An 11,055-nucleotide genomic window follows, 5' to 3' on the forward strand; every position below is an offset into this window, starting at 1 on the left:
GTCTAGTTAGAACAACTTCCTCCTTCCGAACCTTACGGAAGCTAGACGGCAAAAGCCCAATAGAGGGCCTTATTTGAAAAAGCTTGTTGTCACGTTGCTCACTCCAAGTGGACTGCCCACTGGCACAGAGCCGAGCCTTGAATACAGGACCATAGTCCATGTACGGAATAGGCACAGTGGTGATAGTGCCAGAGCAGATAGATTTAACTGCCATGTTTGCAAGCACATTACCACAAATACCAATGTGTCCTGGTATCCAGAAAAACTGGATAGAAGTAGTTGTTAATAAGAAATGGACGAGTCGGTTTTGAATATCAGTGAGAACAGGGTGTGAGCCAACATGAAGTTATTCCAAGGCCAGCAGAGAACTAAGGAAGTCAATATAAATAGTGCAGATGGAGTACTGCTTAGCTTCAATATGAACCAGGGAAAGAGATATGGCATACAGTTCAGCAGTGAACACAAAAGCTGTAGAGGGGATCTGCATGCACCCACCGAACCACAACAAACCATGGCAGAGCCCACAGAGTCACCTGATTTTGAACCATCCATATAAATTTGAATAGAAAGGTTGTTCGAAAAATGTTCAGTAAATAAAAGACGGTACTTCCAATCGGGAGTATCTGCCTTTTTCAGATGACTTAAAGAAAGGTCACATTTGTGGGCTGTAATAAGCCATGGGGGAATTGGCTGACCAGTGGATTCTGCAATGTTTTCCAAGGACAGACCCAATTCATACAATTGCGCCTGGATGTGAAGGCCATAAGGAGCAATGGCAGATCGTCTGTTTTAAAAAAGTAAGGTCCACTGAGGAAAGAAACCACATCCTCAAGTGCAATGCTTTGGTAAGGAGCGAAGTTTCAAAGAATACAGTAAAGACATAGCAAATGGTGAAGGTGCAGAGAAGGTTTGTGGGATTCCATGTATAAGCTCTGAACTGGGGAAGTGCGGAAAGCCCCAGTGCAGAGTCAAAGTCCTTGATGATGAATGGGGTCCGGCATCTTTAAGGCCGAGGGTCTGGCAGAGCCAAAGACCACTGATCCATAGTAGAGTTTTGAACGAATAAGAGCACGATATATCTTTAACATACAGCATCGATCCGCTCCCCAACTGGCAGTAGAGAGGACACAGAGGATGTTCAGTGCTCTTGTGCATTTGACCCGTAGCTGCTTTAAGTGTGGTATAAAGGTCAGCTTACGGTCAAAGATAAGCCCCAAGAACTTGGTCTCAGGGACCACTGGCAACAAAACTTCACCGATGCGGAGTTCAGGATCAGAATGGATACCCCGTTGGCGACAAAAGTGCATGCAAACGGTTTTAGAGAGAGAAATATTAAAGCCATTTGCCGTAGTCCACTTCAGTACACGATTGAGGACAGTTTATAGTTGCCGCTCAATATATCTCATGTTCGACAACTGACACGAGATGTGAAAGTCGTCAACATAGCGCCCGTTTGCAACAGTGAGAGGTAGTTGTTCAGGGAATACACTGAGCAGCTGCTTGCATAATACAGTCAGTTACCACTGCCATACAGTCATCTATTGATGGCTGATTCACAACGGCAGGATCATGTTCTGCGAGAGCAGTGAAAGTGGACCAGTCTGCCTGATCCAGCTTCCACCAGGGCAGACGGGTAGGGTGGCATCGACCACGACCAGTCTCTCTCAAAAGTAGAGGAAAATGATCACTGCCTAATGGATTAGTGTCAACCCTCCATGAAAAATGGGAAAATAATGAAGGGAAGCAAACCGAGAGATCAATAGCAGTAGAGGACTGACTAGGTGCATGAAAATAAGTGGAAGAACCAGTATTGAAAAGAGAAAGATTGTGATCACAGAGCATATGCTCTACACAGCGACCCCTCCTATCAATATCAGCACTTCCCCAGAATGGATGATGTCCATTAAAGTCCCCCAAGATTAGAAATGGAAACGGCAACTGTTCAATGAGAGCATCAAGGTCTGATTGATCATCTCTCTCTCCAGGGAACAGGTAGAGAGAACAAACAGTGATGGTATGACCCAAGGAAACACGGATGGCTACAGCCTCCAAGGGTGTGTTAAGTGACAAACACAGGGTGAGCACATGCTGATCAACCAAGAGTGCCAACCCTCCATGTACTCGTCCATCACACAGCCTGTCATTTCTGTATAGAGAAAACTGCCGAATGGTGACTGTATTAGCAGGTTTTAGAAATGTTTCTTGTAAGGAAAGACATACAGGATGGTAGGAAACAATCAGTGTTTTGATGTGATCCACATTAGAACATAAACCTCAACAGTTCCATTGTATCAAGGTGGCCATTTTTAATGACGAGTACGACCACGTCTTTTTTCCTTACTGTCCTCAGTCGGAGGAGGTCTATCAACCTCCATGGCTCCTGCCCTGGGTCGAATGGGCATGTCTTTGTTATTGGAAGGGGATTCCAGTGACTGAAGACGCAAACAAGTAATTGTTTTGCATCTTGGGGTGACAGAAAAAGATGTAACAGAAGAAATGCCTGTATTTGAAACTAAACGATGTGGAACTTGAGGTTTGTTGGAATGTATGGGAGGAACAGAGATGGGTGTGGAAGTCGATTCATCGGCCTTTCTAACCACGGAGGTCAAAAGACTTTTCATTTGTTTTGAAAACGAATCTCTTGGAGGCACAGAGAGATCTGTCTGCATTCCCACTGTAGTTGTGGAATGAAGTGCAGCAGCATATGTCCGAGATGGAGTGGTGGACAGCAATTTCCAAGTCTCAGAATAACTATTGTTATGTGTTGTTTTCAAACGCTGCACCTCTTTTTCCTCCAACCATTTTGGGCAAGAACAAAAGTAGGAAGGGTGGGAACCATTGCAGTTGACACAATGTAGGTCCATGTGACACTCATAGGCACTGTGGTCCTTGCCACCACAACAAGCACGTTAGGGAACCACGACATGACGTCTTTGAGTGGCCAAACCGCTGACATTGGAAACATTGGAGAGGGTTTGGAATGTATGGCCGTACCCTACAAATTAGATAACCTGCCTTGATGGTAGCAGGTGCACGTGGTGATGTAAATGTCAAAACGAGGATATTTGTCGGCAGTGTAACTCCATCTTTGTGAGTGGAGATGCGCCTCACTACAGAAACTCCTTGAGTGGAGAGACCAGCGAGATCTCTGACTTGGGGATATTCTTCAAATCTCTCTCAACAATAACTGCTCGTGATGAATTCAATGTAGCATGAGGGGTAACCTCAACAGGAACATATCCAATTGCCTTTGAATTCAAGAGGAGTTCACTGTGTTGTGATGTGGATGTTTCAACCAATGTCTCCAGATTGAAGCTTCTTCACTGACTTTAAAGAGCCAGGAAGTCCCTCTAGTCCCTTCTGAATAAAAAAAAGGGGGACATTTGCCCTAAAGGTTTTTTTGAAAGAAAATGTAATATAAGAAAATGGGGTACGTGTGTTACAGATGTTGAAGATTGCTGCTCAGAGTCTTCTAGATGTGGTCGTTTAACTATTGACTGTTTTTTCACTATTTTATTTAAAATTTTTGTTGGAGGATCCATAGGAAAAAAAGAAAAATTTCGGTATCCACTGACCCCACCCACCATGGAGGCCTACGAGGGGACACAATACAATGTCATGCAAGGATATTGCAGCAACACCAGGGTTTTGTGGCCACTATACCCAAACACCGGCATCAGACACAATGTCCACAACACCCGTTGAGAGCTTCCAACACTGGTACTTGGTTCACTCTAGCCCAAGTAAACCAGCCGATTGACCCAAGGGGGGCCACCCAAAGGCTGCCCGTCTTCAGGAATTCAAGGCCAAAGTGGTGTGTTAGGGTTGGACCCCTCGACCACCAGGATCCTCTCGTCCCCTTCACGGGTCGCCACGCACAGCAAACACGTGGGTGGATGTTTAGATCCCAGAGGAGGTAAACTAAAACAACAGAACCTTCCCTGGAAGGTCCCCTCACCACATACAGAAATCCACACTGAGGGGTCCCAACTACTAGAAAGGATGTTATTTTAGATTTATTTTAAATATTAATGAGAATGTTGGTACAACAAATACAAAGTATAATACATACTGGGAAAAATAAACATTCATTATTTGGTTTGATGTGTTTCCTGTGTGTAAAATCAAGTGAAATCAAACTGTAGTTTCTAATTTACAGTCTAGTTTGAGGTCAAAAAGCAAGAATCTAATTAGTGATTTGGCAGAGATAAAAAGTAATACAAAACAGAATTTGGAATTTAGAAAAAAAAACCACTCTGAATTAAGATAGGCATGTTTTTAAAAAAAATTCTTGCAGAAAAAGTCAAATCTTAATGTGGATACAAAGTAGGTAATAAGAAAAATATGTTAAGTTGAATAAGTTTAAAGTGACAGTTAAAATGAAAATTGACAGAAATAAAGGAAAGCTAGGAATTATTAAAAAATAAACTCTATGAAGACAAGTCTTCCTAGTTCCTGGTCAAAAGGCCATATCATCATGTCTGTACTCACTTTCAAAATTTACTATACTACTATTTTATGAATGCATGTCAGTAAGTCCAATATCAAATTGTAAATTGTAATTCAAATTTTAGTATTTTATATTAGTTGAGTTTTTACTTTAAAAGTAAATATTTTTACAAAATCCTAAAATTTTTGCATGGTTCAAGTTACATTCTTGTGATGTAAAAACACATTTTATTGTTTCTTATAAATTAGGAATTCAAATTGATGATACGTACAAGATATGACACAAAAACATCCTATATTTTCTACTTTCTGAGATATTAATATATTTCTTGAATCAACTACAGTGGCTTTGCCCACCTCTTCCACTTTTGAAAATACTTGCTTACATACATCAATGTCAGCCAGTCATGTGTATTACCAATCACAGGCTCAGAATCCCCATACCCAGTGGTTTTCCCAGCCTCTTTAAAGTATTTAGACTTGAAAGCCTTCTCTTAATAGTAGAATCAAAGAGGAAAAATGAAAGAAAATGGAGCCCTTTTTTTTTTTTTTACTAAGCCTGATAAAGTATGGTGAACTTCTGTGATACTGCTATAGTAAGTTATGATTTTTTGTTATTTTAAAATGCATATAAAACCTGAAAAATAAAATTGTTTTACATCTTCCATTTGTGAAATTTGATAAGGTTTAGCAACTTGTAGTAAATTAGTACAAAGATCATAACTAGAAGTTAACACTTTACTATATTTCTTTACTTATACTTATCTTTCAGAAAAACAACTCTAATTTATTAATATATTTGTAAAAAGGAATAATGTATATACATATATCCAAAATGTGACTATTTTAGGAAATACTGGCCTACAAAAACACAGCCAAGATGGGATGTTTTGTAAAGCCAGTTTTACATTCTTAGATATGGTAACAAGTGCATGTGTGCTGCATCATTGAACTTCTGTAATGTTAGGCAAGTACTGCCAAAACTTCAATAAAATAAAAATAATATATAGAGAGGTATAATCTTATAAGATTAAAGTATTTAGAACAAACATGTGTTTTTGTATTATAATCTGTAGTCATTCTAGAGTCTAGACCAACAAAAAAAAGCATAATTTATATGTATTTCCCAATTCTTCAGGTTTGTTACAAATTTATGCAAATCAACCAAACCCATACAGAGATACTTTTTAAACATTTTTGTTATTTTCATTACTGTATCATATTTTTTTGAAGGTTATAATGATTTTGCATGTAAAATTAGATAATTTTTTTTAATGCATAAAAGTACTTAAAATCAAAATTACTTTACATGTTCAACAGACAACTTTCCAAACATCATCAGTAAACATCACAAAGCTTTCATATGTAAAATATCATAAAGATAGGCTTAGTTTGTTGAAAAGTTATGGCATAAGAATTATAACAAGCATAAAACAGTCACAAGTTCAGTCTCTGGGACCAAGCCCTTAGTGAAAGAATTTACAAATCTAAAATGGCTTATAAAAGTCAGCCTATAACATCAAAATGAATAGAATGAATATTTTTAAAGATGTTAAAAGTAAACAAAATATTAAAAGTAGCAATGACACTAACAAGTGGCAAGATTTTTGTTAAACATAAGGTAGCTGGTTTTTTTTTTCTTCTCTAATTTATTCACAAAACAGGATATTAGCAATATATCTGACCCTAAATAATTGATAAAATATATTTGAAATGACCTGAATAGACAGATATGAAACTTTTGATGGTAAATAAAAAGACTTTTGTATTAAGTACAGGCAAATTACCATAAATTCTCAGTAATAATAATGGTTAAAAGTGAGACAGCTCTTGTGTAGCTTTACGTGAAATTCAAAATAGACAAACAATAATGGTTTGAAATGTTTTATAGATCTAGCTTTATTATTTTTAATTTTGTATGATTGTTCTTTTGTTATGTTATTTTTACTGGTGGTTTGGTATATAGATTTAGAGTTAATCTAAATGTTCGAAGCTCATTGCAGCATTAGATTTTATACAGATTATTGCTGAAAATGTCAACAGCAAGAAAATCCAACTGATAAACCAATTTCAACCTTTACAAGTAAGAATATATGAAAAGTATATTTAATTAGCTACTCTCATTACCAGGTGGATTTTTTCATTTTGATTTACACAAATAACTGAAACTGGTGAATCTAAATTTTGAAAAAAGGAAATATAACTGAAGAAACTGGTAGAGATAATGTGAATCTTAACAGGAATCTTTAGAATAACCAAAAAATGTCAACACCAGTAACAGAGAAGTTTATGAATATGAGGAAAACAACAGAAAGCACCAAAATAACCAATTGTTGGAAGGCATACACAACATTAAAAGACAGTTACATATTACACATAAAATCATAGTAAAATTTCATAAACCCAAAACAGAGCCAAAGTTAGTAGAAAGCCACCTATCAATCACAAACATACATGAAAGTGCATATAACACTTTGTTCCTTATCTATCAGAATATTTGAGCAAAAAACATTAAGATTGCAAAAACACTAAAAACACAATATAATAACCAGAAACTATAAAAATACAACTTGTATAAAGAAAAATGCAAGTACAAAATTGTTTTTTTAATAAATGAATAATGAAACCAAGCTGTAAAACATTGTTGGTGTGAACATGCTTTATGGTCACTGTGAAAAAAAGCTATACATTATACAGCCACACAATGGCTAGGATAATAAACAGACATAGTATTTCAAAATTTGTTTAATCTCAAAGTAACTTAAAGAGAGGTCCATTTCAATCCATACCTTCAACCTGTTATTGGATTATACTAACTAATATAACGCATGCTGATCAAAGTAAAGATTAAACTAGACCTCCGTTAAACTTACAATTTGAGTTTAAACAATTTTACCAATATTATGTTCACTTATTAACCCAATTATAAATAAAATACAAGAAGAATAACTTTGTTTCTTAACTGTTCCTTATAACTTATTCTAGCAGTACATCCTTGATTCTTTTCCAACAATATCCCTTCTTTAAGAAGGAAACCAAAACTTTGCATAGTATTCCAAATGAAGCATAACTGCTTATACTAATGCCATGTTAGTTACCTCTTTTGATTTATCACTGAGTAAATAAATAAAACCTAAAATTTTACAAACTTTAAAACTAACAATGCAACACTACTTTATTGGTTCAAATAATTTGTCCACAACTCTGCTATGACCCTTTTAAGTTTTAAACTTAAGGGAACAAAATATTCAAAACTTGTTTAAACTTTATGGATTATTTTAGCTACAAGTTAAAATATCCTACACCTACTAAGTTTGAAAACATCTTGAAGTTTTCACACTTGACATGATAGATTTGTGTGGATAACTTAAGTCTCCTGTAAATGCAGGAACACATTATCACCATGAACAAGCTAATTAAATGTTAAAATTACAAATAAAAATAAAATCACACTCACTATTAAAATAACATTCATATTTCACTTTTTATCACCACAATAACTATTCTGAAAAGTTGGCCCAAAGTAGTAACTGTGTAATTTGTCAACTCAGTGGAACATCACAACTTGTAATAAAGCAACAAAAATAATTCAAACAGTCAATTTTAAAAGAAATGGTGTTCTATTAGTCTAACCATAGTTGGCTATCATTGATATTAACTTCCATATGCCTGAACTAAAAGACCAGTTTAAACATCTTGTTTGATATTACTAGGTTGTATATCATTATCAGTCTTCATACCTAAGAACTTGTACCATTAGTGGTTCTACTTGTAGATTTACAAATAAAATTTAAAAATTCCAATTCTTCTAATTCTGAAAACTGAGATAAATGCAGTTAAAAGAAATAACTGGGTTACAAATAAATGGAGAACTATTTTCATCAGTCACTTTATTTCAGATGAATACATGTTACTATCACTATTATCCAAGGCATAATGTACATTTTGCTCCACCTGTCTTAAATACAAATTTTGAAAAGTCAAAGCTGTAAACAATTTATACTGAAAACACTGAATGTAGAGAAATGCATTTTTACATTGTAAAATAAAAACTTGTAGATGTTGCTAATTTGATTTTGGCCTTCAAAGTCAATGTATACGAAATAAACAACAAGTGTGAAAAGACAGAGTATAATTTTATGTTAAATACCACGTGTTCATTAATTTATTTATTTTTTTGTTATCCTACAGTGTATGTCTAGAACTAAGATTTATTTATTTGGAATATTCAGAAGTTAAAAATAGCTATAAACTAGTATGTTCATATAACACAAAAATCTGCTATCACCATCAGCATTTATACAAGGAAAAAAAACATGGAGTTTCTCAAAAAAGGAAACTTTTAATGATTTCTGAAAGAAAATTTGCATGTGATTAGTTCTTGTTTTTTAAAAGGTCATGTCAAACAAAACTTTTGTTTCATTATTTTCACCAAAATGATAAAGAATTTATAAAATGAAATAAAAAAGGGCAAAATGAATCAACTATGTTCACTACATTTAGTTCTCAGAATATTGTTTTTAATCATACAAAGAAGTAACTCACAAATAGAAAGAACTGCTAAAAAAGTTGGAGAAGCAGCTGCAAAGGCAGAAACAAAATAGATAAACTAAACATGCATTTTTTTTCTTGGTTTTATTCACTTTTATTTTTGAAATTCAGCAAGGTTTAACAGATATTTATAAACAGTACAGCCTTAAAAGTAAGGTAAATTCTTCTGATGAACAATAAAGTCTCATAACCCCTTTGGAGTAAATGCCTTAATGTTTAACATGTGAAATTCATTATAATTAATGTTAGAACACATGAACAAATCTTGCCACCCACAAACACCATACATGTTGACAATGAGCTTTTAGACAATTTAAACTTTTCCTGATATCTTTCCAAAGCTTTCGGTATTCAACAATTAAGTTGTTTAGGTACAGTTCTCAATAATGTTAAAAGCTGAAGTATTTATAGCCATACCATACAATGAACAAGTGGAAATCAAGATGAAGAGCAATTTTTCTCTCACATGTAGAATCACCTGTTTAAAAAGATGCATTTCATCTGTATTAAGTAGATGATAACCTGGCATCACTAAAAACTGCAGCCAACCTTTATAAATTAATTATTTGCAAAAAAGTGTTTTTTGTTTTGAGTACTTGTACAGAATTTCCCCATTAACAAAGTGTTAGATCTAGATGAAGCTATTGTAGTAGTTTAATTGATAACTCAATATTTTAATTTTTACTTATTTGATCCATAAACAAGTATAACTGTAATAATGATGAATATATTCTAATTGACATCATGATCAAGAATTGTACTACCCTTGAATTATCGACTAAACTACCATAAATGTACAAGTCTTACACTATATACATTACTGGGGAAATTCTCTCCAAGTACTGAATTTTGTCCTTACAAGTAGAATGAACATTAACATTAATCAGAGTAAAACATTTTAACACAAAATAAGTATTTATAAAATTAAAAGTGCAATTTAAAATCAAAATACACTATCCTTAAAATTCTTAATGATTTTTTAACGTAATTCATTAAGAAATGAATCAGTTTACAGTATACATTATGTAGGATATTACAAATTACTAATAATAACCATTAATACACCACAGTGAGTAACAACTGTAGTCAGAGTAGGTTTAAGACGATCTAATTTATTGAAAAATATCGAAATATGAAACAGTAGCCACGAAATTTTAAAAATCATTTATGTTACATATTTTGATGTTTTCAGTAAACGTGACTTATGTAATTAAAAGCTGTCACTAGCAGTAATACTAATAACACTATCTCACAATCATGACTTCTTAGTTTTAACGTTTACTGTGGTTACAGTTTGCAAAAATGATAACTATAAACGTGTGATGTAACATAGCACCACTTAACATTACTGGCGTATCACACTCTTACCAGTCGTATACTACTCCCAACTTAGTTTAAGCTATATAACATATGACAATATGCCACGTGCTCACGACAACAGCTTTCAAACCGATACATTATCCGCCATATTGTCAATGTCACTAAACTAAACAGGTGGTGAATGGCAAACTTACCATTTTACCTAACTATTTCAACACTGTAAATTAAATAGGCTTTATTTTTGAATTGGTATAAAGTGCTATAAAATAACAGATATCCACATTTACTTTCTCTATTTAAAACTATCTAGTTCACTTACTTTTCATCAAAATACGACATCACCACTTACAGTTCAAATTTACATAAAAAGGAAAAAATTAGAACTACTTGTTCATACTTGTATCATTACGCAGAGTTAACAAGCAAAAAGAAACAGAACAATGAAGTTATCTGAAATGTAAAATCTTTAATTTGCTACATAACATTAGTATAATGGATGAAAATTATCTATCGTTTATTTCAAACCCAAACAGTAATACGATATTGAAATCCAAATTTATTTAAGTTCACACCAAAATAGGGCGAAATAAACTTCCATGCGTATTTCCATGAAAAGAAAATAGTATTATTATAATTACACTTCACAAACGTGTTATTTGTGACAATAAATTAAGCTCTTTTTTCAGAAGTATGAAACAGAGCGGTACAATATCTAAAGTATAAAATGGAGTGAAT

General features: G+C 34.1%; 1 protein-coding gene across 8 annotated transcripts in view; it reads right to left on the reverse strand.

The window, feature by feature from the left end:
• The window catches only part of LOC143225558 (eukaryotic initiation factor 4A-II-like), a 57,176-nt gene extending 46,407 nt beyond the window's left edge, over window positions 1-10,769 (reverse strand). For 2 of the 8 annotated variants that reach the window (XM_076455229.1, XM_076455232.1), the window contains exon 1: window positions 10,640-10,769. In XM_076455229.1, the coding sequence (XP_076311344.1) occupies window positions 10,640-10,659 (20 nt within the window). In that variant the 5' untranslated portion in view covers window positions 10,660-10,769. Of the gene's footprint in view, window positions 1-9,478; window positions 9,517-10,368; window positions 10,485-10,639 lie in introns of those variants that run through there. The other 6 variants (XM_076455235.1, XM_076455234.1, XM_076455228.1 and 3 more) reach the window with 4 other exon arrangements.
• Between the last annotated feature and the right edge of the window lie 286 nt (window positions 10,770-11,055).

Source organism: Tachypleus tridentatus, chromosome 9 (assembly GCF_004210375.1).
Source record: "Tachypleus tridentatus isolate NWPU-2018 chromosome 9, ASM421037v1, whole genome shotgun sequence".
NCBI lineage: Eukaryota > Metazoa > Arthropoda > Merostomata > Xiphosura > Limulidae > Tachypleus > Tachypleus tridentatus.